At 34.2% G+C, this 13,786-nt stretch overlaps 2 protein-coding genes across 2 annotated transcripts; both read left to right on the plus strand.

The window, feature by feature from the left end:
- The first annotated feature begins 2,408 nt into the window (after positions 1-2,408).
- On the plus strand, positions 2,409-4,534 carry LOC18023080 (pentatricopeptide repeat-containing protein At5g41170, mitochondrial). The gene is made up of 2 exons (XM_024159030.1): positions 2,409-4,125; positions 4,205-4,534. The coding sequence occupies exon 1, from the start codon at positions 2,493-2,495 to the stop codon at positions 3,975-3,977; it is 1,485 nt and encodes a 494-aa protein (XP_024014798.1). The 5' UTR covers positions 2,409-2,492; the 3' UTR covers positions 3,978-4,125; positions 4,205-4,534.
- A 397-nt stretch (positions 4,535-4,931) lies between these two features.
- Positions 4,932-9,020, plus strand: LOC18023081 (DNA repair endonuclease UVH1). The gene is made up of 10 exons (XM_006405325.2): positions 4,932-5,494; positions 5,596-5,907; positions 6,046-6,269; positions 6,383-6,453; positions 6,611-6,760; positions 6,881-7,594; positions 7,727-7,837; positions 7,928-8,188; positions 8,306-8,529; positions 8,628-9,020. Exons 1-10 carry the CDS (start codon positions 4,941-4,943, stop codon positions 8,836-8,838), a joined length of 2,832 nt encoding a protein of 943 aa, XP_006405388.1. The 5' UTR covers positions 4,932-4,940; the 3' UTR covers positions 8,839-9,020.
- The last annotated feature ends 4,766 nt before the right edge of the window (positions 9,021-13,786 follow it).

Consider the following 13,786-nt stretch of genomic DNA (forward strand, 5'->3'; position numbering starts at 1 on the left):
TATATTATATTTAGGGGAAAATGGTCAAAATCTAACTGAACTAAATTTTGTGGGCCGAAAAATATTTGGACTATAATACGGTGTCAAAACCTAGCTAAAGTCTAAAAAAATTTGAATTATCTATCTGAACTTATAAAAATGTGTTAAAATCTATATTGACCATCTCACCGTTAGTCAACGCTCACAGAATAATGAGGTAGCCGACATGTCACTGTTCCGATGTGACAATAATACCAAAAATGTTGTCGTTAACTATTTTTGAACCAAAAATCATTAAATCAAATCGAAGTCGTTTTAATTTAAGAAAAAAAATTCCCAAATCGATTTAGAAATCAATTTAGGGTTTATCATGTCTTCTTCAAGAACAATGTCTTCTCCGAGATCTGGGCTTGCTCTTCCCAGAACCACCACCGTTTGATCTTCTCTTGCCACCACCTCTCATAATTTATAACCCAATGCCAGAAAACCCTAAATTGGGGAAGACGATGAATAATCGAAACGAAAAAATCAGATCTTTTTATTAGGGGTCACTTGCCATCTCTCTTGTTCTTCCCAAAACTGCTGGGCCACGTAGACAAAAAATAATGGGTTTCGTGTCGTTTTGCTTCCTCTAGTGGAGGAATCAACTGTTGGATATTCAGAAAATGTGACCCATTCTAAATTGAACCCTATTTTTCATATCCTATACTATAGTTGGACAAATCCAGGATATTACAAGCTCTGGTACCAAATAAAAGCTGTTTTTTATTGTCCAGAAATCGCCGGAGAAGATAAACCAACACAATAGAGCAGCTCCTCTTTTGAATCTTACAACCAGTTTCAGATCTGTAATTTATCTCATAGCCAATTGAGACCGAGCATCTGTCTTTTTATTGTTTGATTTCGATTTTAAGCTTATTGACTTGGGTAAGCTCTGGGTGATCATGAGCATCTGTCTTTTTATTGATTCGATTATTGCTTCGCATTGTTGCTCTCTTCATTGAATTGTTTTTAAAGAAGATAATGATAAATCCTAAATTGATTTCAAATAAAAACCGTAAATTAATTTCTAAATAGATTTGAGAATTTTTTTTATCTTAAATTAAAACGGTTGTTTTGATTAAATGATTTTTGGCCCAAAAATAGTTAAAACGACAACGTTTTTGATATTATTGCCACATCGGAACAGTGACATATCGGCCACCTCATTATTCTGTGAATGTTGGCTAACAGTGGGATGATCAAAATAGATTTTAGCATATTTTTATAAGTTTAGATAGATAATTTAATTTTTTTTAGACTTCGACTAAGTTTTGGCATCGTATTTTAGTTCAGATTTTTTTTGGCCCACAAAATTTAATTCAACTAGATTTTGGCCATTTTCCCATTATATTCAGTCGATTGTTTTAGAGGATGAGAACGGTTTTGCCCGTCCTCGAGATGTTCGTTTATAGTTGGTTTTTTAGATTTTTAATAAATTAAGAGGGCTTTGCCCCCGATTTCAATAAAAAAAAATATATGATATATCAGAAATATTGCCAATTAAATTTATAAGTGTGAGATCAAAACATACATTCTTGAGGTTTGTATTAGTGTTACTGTCATTCTATAATCCATTTTTTTATAAATAAAAAAAGAAACCCTTCATTAAAAAGACAAAAAATATTTAAATCTTTTTGTCTAATTATGTAAATTATAGAGGACAGAATAATAATTATGAATGACATTTCATATAATTAAATGTTATTAGTTCAACAGCTAAAAGGTCTCGAGTTTTAGTTTTTAAAAAATCCTATTCGAGCTTACAATCTCTAAGTTTTTTTATTAGATCATCAGCATTCACAAACAGGCAAACAAAAAATAATTCGCAAAATAACATGTAAACCATTTTCATCTGATTGTCTTATGTATTTCCTTCCCTTTTTTGTCATTACATTTAACACAGTAAATTAAAATTATAATGTGAAAGGGTTGTACTTAACTAATCTGCATTTTCTTCTTGCTTTACATTAGATTTTATGTTTGTTTTGATTTTTTTTTTCTTTTTTTGGGTAAACAATTAAACGATATTATTTTATATTGAGGTAGGTTTTAGTGGAAGTAATGTATGATTACATACAAAATTATATAAACGCGTCGCTTTTTGAAAAGTAATCTGCAACTTTTTATTAAACTTTACCTTAACAAAAAATTTACAAATTTCATCTGGTGGTTAAATAAATGTCTACAGACTACTGATCTTGATGACCGTAAATAAATCATACTGTATTTTACAAAATTAGATAATGGGCTTTTTAGTATTTGACCCATTTAGATCGGCTCATTAAATCGTTAATCATGTGAGTCAACGCCCTTACACAAAGTCAAAATTTACACGTGTACCAATTACGCTACTTTCTTGTTCACTCTGTCGATTTAGGGTTCTTACGATTCGCAGAAAAATTTCTGGAATCGAATTAATTTTGCGACGATTCCAATCAAAGGCAGAATCGATTGCATCTGGAGTTGCGTTAATGGCGATGGGGTTTCTTCATCTTCATCGTTTGGAGAAAGGTAACTCTGGAACCGCTCTCTCCTTTAGCCGCCTGTTGAGTCTCAGTTTCTGGGTACGAGCTTTTTGTGATTACCGAGCGATTTTGAAGAACGGTCTTGACTCTCTTCAGTTTAACGAGGCTTTGGATCTATTCACTCACATGGTTGAGTCTCGTCCCCTACCTTCCATTATCGATTTAACTAGGTTATTGACTGCGATTTCCAAAATGAAGAGATTTGATGTTGTGATCAATCTCTGCGAGCATCTACGAACGATGGGGATTTCACATGATCTCTATACTTGCAATCTTTTGATGAACTGTTTCTGCCAATCTTCTCAACCTTCTCTTGCTTCGTCTTTTCTCGGGAAGATGATGAAGCTTGGTTTCGAGCCTGACATCGTCACGTTCACCTCTCTGATCAATGGGCTCTGCCTCGGGAATAGGATCGAAGATGCGATGTCCATGGTTAATCAGATGGTGGCCATGGGAATCAAACCAGATGTTTTAGTGTACACTACAATCATTGAGGTTCTTTGTAAGAACCGGCATGTGGATGATGCGTTGAATCTTTTCAACAAAATGGAGAGCAATGGAGTTAGACCAGATGTTTTCACCTACACGTCTCTCGTAAACGGTCTTTGTAACTCTGGTAGATGGAGCGATGGTGCTATTCTGCTTAGAGATATGATGAAAAGGGATATAAAACCTGATGTAATCACTTTCAATGCATTGATCGATGCGTTTTTGAAAGAAGGAAAGCTTTTGGAGGCTAGAGAACTGTACAGTGAGATGATTCAAATGTCTGTAGCTCCTGATACTTTCACTTACACTTCATTGATCAATGGGCTTTGCATGGAAGGTCGTGTTGATGAGGCCAAAGAAATGTTTTCTTCGATGGAAGCCAAGGGTTGCATTCCAGATGTAGTGGCTTATACTTGTCTCATAAATGGGTTTTGCAAATCGTGCAAGGTGGAGGATGGGATGAAAATCTTCTACGAGATGTCTCAAAAAGGTTTACTCGGTAACACAATCACTTACACCACTCTTATTCAAGGTTTTTTTCAAGTGGGCAAAGATAGAGTCGCACAAGAAGTTTTTAATCTGATGGTTTACCGTGGCGTTCCTCCCAATATTAGGACCTACAACGTTTTGTTACATGGTCTGTGTTATAACGGGAAGCTTGAAAAAGCGTTGATGATATTTGAGGATATGCAAAATAGAGAAATGGATATTAGTATTATTACGTATACTATCATCATTAAAGGGATGTGCAAAGCTGGTAAATTGAAAGATGCTGTTGATTTGTTTTGTAGCCTCTCCTCCAGAGGAGTGAAACCTAATGTTGTAACATACACTACAATGATATCAGGGTTGTTTAGGGAAGGGTTAAAGTTTGAAGCTCATGTGTTGTTTAGGAAAATGAAAGAGGATGGGGTTTTACCAAACGAAGGCATGTGTTCTTAGGTGACACCATAGCTGAACTGATCATAGTATTGAGGAGTTGAGGGTTCTCTGAGGATGCTTCTACTCACAGAAAACGAAGTTGATGGTGCAGTTGCAGTTTGTGATGGGACATACAACATGTTGCCTATATGTGTGTAAGATGATTCAGGTTGGGTTCGATTCTTGATTGTTTCAAATGTGTATCTTCGATTCTGGTTTGCTCTAGAAGAAAGGATTCTGGTTTTCAGGTTTTCAAGGAGAAGACTCAGATAGGCTCCCGTAGGGATGAAGAGCAAGGATTTGATGAAGCTGTGAGATTGTTTATACATACTCTGCATTGATATAGAAAAAGGAATTTGTAAGAAGAATGTGCACAAAGAAACGAGGCTTCTTAATGAGATGCTAGCCGGAAAATTTGGTTTCAGAACTGCTAACTTTACAATTGTTGAACAGTGTAGGCTGATTTAGATAGTGCATATAGATTGATTTCTTTCATCAAAGTAAGCGGAAGGAATCCCAATTTTGTAACCTGTGGATGCTAAATTTTTGTATTCTTTTGTTCTCTTACTAATTGACAGTCAAAGTGTAGAAATACAAAGATGTTCTCTTACTGATTTGAGTGATGAAGCCAGGATCAGATAAACAAAGGAGGAACATTGCGACAAGATGTTCTCTTGTATTGTATAGGTTTGATCTTGATTACAAAAGACAACAGTTACCTCGAAATTTAGATGATGATATACGCACATTGTTGTACTATAGACTAAAAGAAAAGCAGAATAAAAAACAGAGTAACAGAAGCTATTGTTATCTTTGAAAAGACGTTTTGAAGAATCGAACCCTGGACCTGGTGATACTGGACAATGATTGATTTATTATCAAACGACGTCGTTGTTTAGTTTGAACGTTTTGACTTTTGACCGTATAAAGCTTTTTATCGTCGTCGGTCTGTCGTTCTCCGATTTGCGTCGTTCTTCTTCTTCCATGGCGCTTAAATTTCACCAGCAGATCATATCGGATCTTCTCGAGGACTCTAATGGCGGATTAGTGATCCTCTCTTCTGGTCTCTCCCTCGCTAAGTTAATCGCTTCTCTGCTCATCCTTCATTCTCCGTCCCAAGGAACCTTACTTCTCCTCCTCTCTCCCGCCGCTCAATCACTCAAATCCAGAATCCTTCATTGCATCTCCTCCCTTGATTCTCCTACTCCGACGGAGATCACCGCCGATCTTCCGGCGAATCAGCGTTACTCGTTGTACTCCTCCGGCAATCCTTTCTTCATCACGCCGCGGATTCTAATCGTCGATCTCCTTACTCAACGGATTCCAGTTTCTTCACTCGCCGGAATCGTTATTCTTAATGCTCATTCACTTTCTGAAACTTCCACCGAAGCATTCATCGTGCGAATTGTCAAAACCCTAAATGGCTCCGCCTATGTACGCGCCTTTTCCGATAGACCGCAAGCTCTGGTCTCCGGCTTCGCCAAGACTGAACGCACCATGCGTGCTCTCTTCCTCCGCCGACTCCACCTATGGCCCAGGTTTTGTAAATTGGACTTCACTTTATTGAAAAAGCTATATTGGTTGGATCATTACGACTCCATCAGTTAGGAATTGATATCAAGGGTTTGGTCTGGATCAGGTTTCAGCTGGATGTGTCTCAGGAATTGGAGCGAGAACCGCCTGAGGTTGTGGATATTAGGGTTTCTATGTCGAAATACATGGTGGGGATACAGAAAGCAATCATTGAAGTCATGGACGCTTGCCTCAAGGAGATGAGGAAGACTAATAAGGTCGATGTGGATGATTTGACTGTAGAGAGTGGTTTGTTCAAGTCCTTTGATGAGATTGTAAGGAGGCAGCTTGACCCCATTTGGCATACTCTGGGGAAAAGAACCAAACAGCTTGTTTCTGATCTGAAGACTTTAAGGAAGTTGCTTGACTATCTCGTCAGGTATCGTGCTTTTTCAAAGCCACCTGCGTTTGGGACATTGAGAAATTCTCTTCGCTTTGTCTTGATCATTAGCTTAGAGCTTTGTGTTCTGTGGTTTCTAATGGCTATTTGTTGTTATGTTTATGAATCTCTGTGTAGGTATGATGCTGTGAGTTTTCTGAAGTTCTTGGATACGCTAAGGGTATCGGAGAGCTATCGATCAGTTTGGTTATTTGCAGAGTCCAGCTATAAAATATTTGATTTTGCAAAGAAACGAGTGTATCGTCTCGTGAAGGCAAGTGATGTCAAGTCGAAAGAACATGCTAAGAATACTAGTGGTACAAAGAGAAAGTCAAACGCAGAAAATGCCTCTGTAGAAGCAGGTAACCGAGTCTGGATCTACAATAGTTGTATCGTGCATCTAGTGACTTTCGTGTTATATGTATTTTAATTTTGTTGCGGATATATTGACCTGAATCAGTTGGTGGTGCAACAGGTATAAATGTGGCTACTGGCGTTGCTCTTGAAGAAGTTCTAGAAGAGGCACCAAAATGGAAAGTCTTACGTGTGAGTGACTGAGTGAGTTTCAGTTTCAATGCCATTTCTCTGTTACGGTTGATTTGGTGATGGAAATTGGTTCAGCCGCCACACTTTATGACTGTCCAAAACATGTTCACTACTTAGCAGTAGGAAATCGTTGTAAACCTAATGATGATTGATACAGGATATTTTGGAAGAGACACAAGAAGAGAGACAAAAGCAGACTCTTTCTGAGGAAGACAACTTTGACAACAATGGAATAGTTCTTGTGGCTTGCAAAGATGAACGTTCCTGCATGCAGCTTGAAAATTGCATCACAAACAATCCACAGAAGGTCCAGTTAGATTACACATTTTGTTATATCTTACATCATGCATTGACAACCGATTAGAATTCAATCTGTTATCTTTGTTTGGCCCTCACAAGTCTTCTTATTTTACGTATACTTGTGCAGGTAATGCGGGAAGAGTGGGAAATGTACCTGTTGAGCAAAATCGAGATCCGCAATGTGCAGACACCGCAAAAGAAGAAACAAAAGACTCCCAAGGGTTTTGGGATTCTTGATGGAGTAGTTCCGGTAACTACAATACAGAGCTCGGAGGGTAGCAGTGTTTGCAGACAAGAGCATGAGGCTCTTATGGCTGCTGCGTCTTCCATTCGCAAGCTAGGCAAGAAAACCGATATCGCATCTGAAAATAAGATTTCAGAGCCTCACGTTGATAAGGCTTCTTGTACCAAAGGAAAAGGTAAAAAGGACTCAACAAGTCTTCGGAGATCCATAAGAAGTTGCAATAAGAAATCAGGAAACAGTGAACCCGAAATCTTATTAGGCTCAGAGAGTGAAGAAAAAGCTAGTGAAGCTAGCACATCAGGCCCTCGAGAAGCTAAGAAGCTGCCGCCTGTGCATTTTTATGCCTTAGAAAGTGATCAACCTATACTAGATGTTTTGAAACCGTCTGTGATCATTGTCTACCATCCGGACACGAGTTTCGTCAGAGAAATTGAGGTGTACAAAGCAGAGAACCCTCTGAAAAAGCTGAAAGTTTATTTTCTTTTCTACGATGAATCCACAGAAGTGCAGAAGTTCGAAGCAAGCATACGCCGGGAAAATGGAGCTTTTGAATCATTAATCAGGCAGAAGTCTTCGATGATGATTCCCGTAGATCAGGTTTGTAACTCAAATCCCAACATTTGAGTTGAAGCAAAGTTAGATGAAACAGCTAACCGGAACGTAGGTTGTCCACTTGTTATCTATCTCCTTCTTTCTTCTCATCCATCTTATGCTATGACTTGGAATCAGGATGGGCTTTGCATGGGGTCGAATTCATCTACAGATTATCCAGCTTCAAGTACTCAAAACTCATTAACCCGAAAAGCAGGTGGAAGAAAGGAAATCGAAAAAGAAACACAGGTTCATATCTCCCTACTTATCTAATCTCCAAGACAAACCCGATTCAGCAAACCTTTTACATAAAAAATTATTATTTGGCTTTTTCTTCAGGTAATAGTTGACATGAGGGAGTTTATGAGCAGCCTACCAAACGTTCTTCACCAGAAAGGCATGAAGATAATACCAGTTACGCTAGAGGTCGGCGACTATATCCTTTCGCCTTCAATATGCGTGGAGAGAAAAAGCATTCAGGATCTTTTCCAGAGCTTCACATCAGGTCGTTTATTCCACCAAGTCGAAATGATGGCCCGGTATTACAGAATACCCGTACTTCTCATCGAGTTCTCTCAAGATAAAAGCTTCTCCTTTCAGGTAACCTCTCACATCCCAAGCTTTCACAGTCAAAATATGTTACCTGTTTATCTTATATTTATCATGTTTTGATCTGTTCTTCATTGAGTTTGTATTGGCTTCTCTTTTCCTTTGCAGTCTGCGAGTGATATATCAGATGATGTGACTCCATATAACATCATATCGAAACTATCACTGCTAGTTCTGCATTTTCCTCGGTTAAGGATATTATGGTCTCGAAGTCTACACGCAACCGCTGAAATCTTCGCGACCTTAAAATCCAACCAAGACGACCCCGATGAGACCCGAGCAATAAGAGTTGGTGTGCCTTCAGAAGAAGGGATCATAGAAAATGACATCAGGTAACACCAAAAAAAGCTCTCTATTCTTAAAAACTGCAAAGATCAGTTTTTGATATACGTTTTGAATGAAAATCGAAATTGACTCATCGTGTGAACAGAGCCGAGAACTACAACACATCAGCAGTAGAGTTTCTGAGAAGGCTTCCTGGAGTATCGGACGCTAATTACAGATCGATAATGGAGAAATGTAAGAGTTTGTCTGAGCTTGCGTCTTTGCCTGTGGAGAAATTAGCAGAACTCATGGGTGGTCACAAAGCTGCTAAGAGTCTCAGAGAGTTTCTTGACGCAAAGTATCCGACTTTGCTTTAAAGAGAGGTCAGGTCAACAACTAGTTAAACTTTAGAAGCTCAATCACACAAAGCTTGCTTTATTAGTTCTTTCTTGTTACATTTGTTGTAGATTAGAAAGTAATGCTCCATTGATAATTTATCAATCTGTTATAACAATAACACTAGTGATCATACTCTGATTGTATTTAAACTGTTTCCATATCCGATTTTGTATGAATCAAAGAATATAGATTCTTATAAAGAAAGGTGAGAAAGAAGAGGAGTCAACTCATAAAGTATGGAGTTTGTTTGCTTCTGAAAGACCGGGAATCTTTCCTTAAATAAATTTTGATCCCTTTGTAGATTAATTTTAGTGACAAATGAAATTCGTTGTAAAAATCATATCATAAATAATTAACCATATAACATATACATATTTTTATCATTATAATTATATACCTCTATAAATTAATAATATTAGGATCATAATATTTTATTAATTTATCGTGATATTAATTTATCTATAAATTAATAATTATTAATTTATAGTGAAAATTGCTTTCTGCATATAATTTTTTAAAAATTTATTTGAAATTATGTTATATTTTAAAATTTTAACAAATCTTATAATATATATCATGATTAAAAATCATAACTATCACAATAAAATAGTTTTTTACCATATTGGATTGTCCATATAAAAATATACATATTCATAAATTTAAAATTTATTAAAAAATTATGGCTATTATCAGTATCATTAATGATAAAATTGAAGATAACACTAGAATACATTTAAAAATATTTACATGTAAGAAAATCAATTACACATCAAAAAATGATCATAAATTTTGAATGTATATAGTAAAACAGCAATAAGAGCTACGGATATAATAATTAAAAAGATAAGAACCAATGAGATTTCAACTTTAACTAAAAAAAAAACACATTAGTCATATTTTAGAATATTAAATTTACATATATTTGTATAACTTTATATAATTATTAAATTATGTTTTTTTTGGGACCATGTATTTACATAAGGGTTTCAAAAAAATTATTATATTATTATCTTATCGAATTTGATGGATTTTTACATTAGCCTGACTTGGGACCAGAAAAATTTATTAATTTATAGTGATTATTAATTTATCGAGTATTAATTTATAGAGGTTCTACTGTATATGAAAGTAAGTGAGCTCTTTCCATAACTTGCCACATCAGCAATTGAGAAGCTGATATGATATCTATTATTTCACATAATTATTAAATTATATATTTTAAAATAAAAATTCAAAAACTAATTAATAACACTAATTTTTACATAACTTTTATTTTTAATGTTTCTCTCATATAATATTATGTTTGTAACTATTAAGTTACATTAAAATTAAGGTTTTCCATATTACTAATAAAAATAAATAAACAACATTTATAATCATTTGGTATTCATCTAAGACATTTTAATAGTTTTTTGTACTAACTTGATACTTTTTCTTCTAATGAACACTTTTTACGAAGTTTATTCTATGAAAAAATGTAAAGATGTAGCGTTCTCTTTATTCAAAGATTTTATAGTTTTTATGAGTTAATTATGATATTATTATAGCTGCATTTCATTATGAAACATGAATCATGTGGTGGTTCTTGCAGAATCGTGACAATTGTGTATGTCATAAACATGAGAACATTAAAAATCGGAGGTAATTATACATTTTCAAATAATTCAACCAAAAAAATATGGCTTTTATCTACGTCTTTTTTACTCATATCATATTTATAATTTCTAGAATGGTAGAATAATTTTCCTACTTACCCTACTTCTAATCCTAAAAAACTTTTATTTGTTTGACAAAGATTTTTTTTTTTTAAAAAAACTAATACCAAACAATCAAGCAAACTAATACATATATATATATATATCAACATAAATATATTTAAAAAAATATTATGTGAAACAAAACCTGCGCGTGCAGATACAAACCTAGTAATAAATAATAAATAATCATACTATTTACAGGAAATAGTCATGCGAGAGTTCATAAGATGTTAATAAATATTCTTACGTGGACAGTGGGCACTGAACAGAATAACGCTTATGCTAAATCATCATCAACTTCGATTATACTCTCAGAAAACATAGGAGAAGACCAGAATTTCCCCAGTGTTTTTGAGGGTTTGAAAAAGGGAGAATTTGTTAAAAAAATGATCTAAAATTTGATTTATAAAACAAAAGTAACTCTTTTATTTGATTTAAAGCTGAAATAACCTAAAAGAGTAGTAAATTACGATTTCATGTATGAAAAAAAACAGAAGTCTCAATTACGGTTGTAACTTTCTGAAATCTATATTCAAATAGAGAAATCTGCATGTAAACTTCAAAATTCAAATGAAATTTACTATATAATTAAATATTAAATATAATTTTTTAAAATGATAAAAAATAATTTTGGTTCCAAATTTGTATTCATTAAATTGCATATGGAAAATTTTGATATATTAAAAAATATTATTTTCATATTCTTGAGTTTTAATTTATGGTTTAGAATATTAAGATCAAAATATTTGATTTATGGTTTATCACTAGTAGATTTCATATAGAAGTCTACTAAATAGAAAAAATTATTCTAATCGAAATTCAAAACAAAATTGAACCAACAAATGTAAGAAATAGTAGACCGAAAAAGTTATCCGAAAAAATTAACCAAAATTTGAAATGTACCAAACCGAAAAATTTTATCTAACCAAAAAAATCTTTCCATAACCAATAAAAATTATCCAGACCGAGATATAAATTGTAATAGAATCAAAAATATTTATTAAAAAAGAAGTCTTCTTATGAAGTATTCTTTTGAAGTGTTCTTATGAAATCTGCTAAAAAAATATTTCAACATTGTCTTGGAAACAACCTAGATTTATCCTAGATTTGTCTAGTATCGCACGAACCATACATCTACATTTCAATTGTTCTTATTAGAAGAACAACACTAAATTCTATTTTAGTAATCCCTCCAGACCCAAAACTACAACATGTTATATTAGTTTTGTCCCAAGCGTCACTCGATCTCGTGACCACTAGACTTTCTCTAAGGTCCCTTTACCAGTCGAGCTAATGATACTTGGTAATAACTTCTATTTTGCAGGATTTTGAAGATGTCAGATAACCACCAAGGACTACCACCTATTCAAGGAATAGAACATCAAATCGATTTTGTCCCCAGAGCTTCACTTCTAAATCGACCGGCCTATAGTACAAACTCTGTGGAGACTAAAGAGTTGCAAAAACAGGTCAATGATATCATGGAGAAAGTATACATCCGTGAAAGCCTAAACCCTTATGTTGTGTCCCAACTACTTGTGCCAAGACAGACGGTAGTAGGCGCATGTGTGGTGATTATAGAGAAATCAACAACATCACGGTAAAGTATCGCCACCCTATTCTTAAGTTAGATGACATGCTTGATGAGTTACATGGGTCTAGTGGCTGTGGCGCCGTGCACCTCAAAGGAGATCTGTGACAAGTACAACGCCATTCATAAAAAAGTTTTTCGACTGGTTTGATATAAGTTTTGACAAGTTTGGTTGAACCTTTAACTCCAAACCATACAAAAGTGTGCCAAGCAATCTTCAAAAAGCTGTGGAAAATTAAAACGAGTTTCTTTCAGAGAGCACCATACATAAGGAAACAGCCTAGATTTCTCAAAAAATAATCTAGGGATTTTTTGTTTCATATAAACATATAAGAAACATCTAGGTTATAAAAAAAAAAAAATTACTCTAGATAAGTACAATTCTAGGATCACACGAACCATACATCCACATTTGAATTATTTTTATTAAAAAAACAAACAACACTAAATTCATATTTTAGTAAATTGTCTTATATATATATATATATATATGCATATGTTATATGATTGATTATTTACAATATGATTAAGATTATATATTTATTCGTATACGAAATTTTTAGAAAATTATCATCTTATTATTTTATCAAAATTGATCTAATTATTACATTTGCTCCGACTCGGGCTAGTAAAATTTATTATTTGTCATGTTTATTAAATTATATGTCATTTAATAAAAGATATTACTCCCTCCATTCTTATTTAAATGATGTTTTAGAGGTTTTTTCTCAAATATATGATAATCTCACAAATCCATGCAAAATTTACTTATTTTTTGTTACTTTTGACTATTTATATTCTGCATGTTATTTTATTATTAGTTAAAGTCAGTGCTCAAAAAATCGCTAGGCGGTAGGCGGGCGGACGGGATCTGATTAGCGCCTAAGTCGAAAATCGGTGATTAATTGCTGATTAATCGGTGATTAATTTTTTGATTAATTTATATTATATTTAATTTTTAATTATTTATATTAATCTTTTTTAGATGATTTTGGAACTTAAACTCGCTTATATTTGATTTTGATTTGATTTCATTGCAATTTAGTTGAATTAAAATTGTTATTTAGGGATAAGGTCATCAAAATCGTTAATTGGTTAAGTATTGAATGTGATGTCGTTTTTAATTGAGAAAGAAAAATAAAAAGGCTGATTTTAGGCCGATTTCAGAAAAAATATGGAAATTTTATTAATAAAATTGGGTCAATTTCAAAATTTTTGAGATTTTTTGAATTAATTTTCAAAAATTAGGCGACAATTTTGTTTTTTAATCGGATTTAGGCGGTTTTAGACGGTTTTAGGCGGTTCTAGGCGATCTTAGACGATGAAAAATCAGAGAACCGCCTAGAGCCGCCGCCTAGCACTTAGTCGGGGCAGTCACCTATCGCCTAGTACCTAAGCGGGCAACTAGGCGGCTAGGCGGCCAACTAGGCGGTTAGGCGGCCGATTAGGCGACTAGGCGGCCGAGTTTTTGAACAAGGGTTAAAGTTGATAATAAATGAGGTTTTAATATAGAAAAAAATTAACTATTCTTATTTTGTAGGCACACTACTAAAAAGATTAAAAGGGAGAATTTTATTA

Source organism: Eutrema salsugineum, unplaced genomic scaffold, assembly GCF_000478725.1.
Source record: "Eutrema salsugineum unplaced genomic scaffold, Eutsalg1_0 scaffold_14, whole genome shotgun sequence".
NCBI classification, from domain to species: Eukaryota; Viridiplantae; Streptophyta; class Magnoliopsida; order Brassicales; family Brassicaceae; genus Eutrema; species Eutrema salsugineum.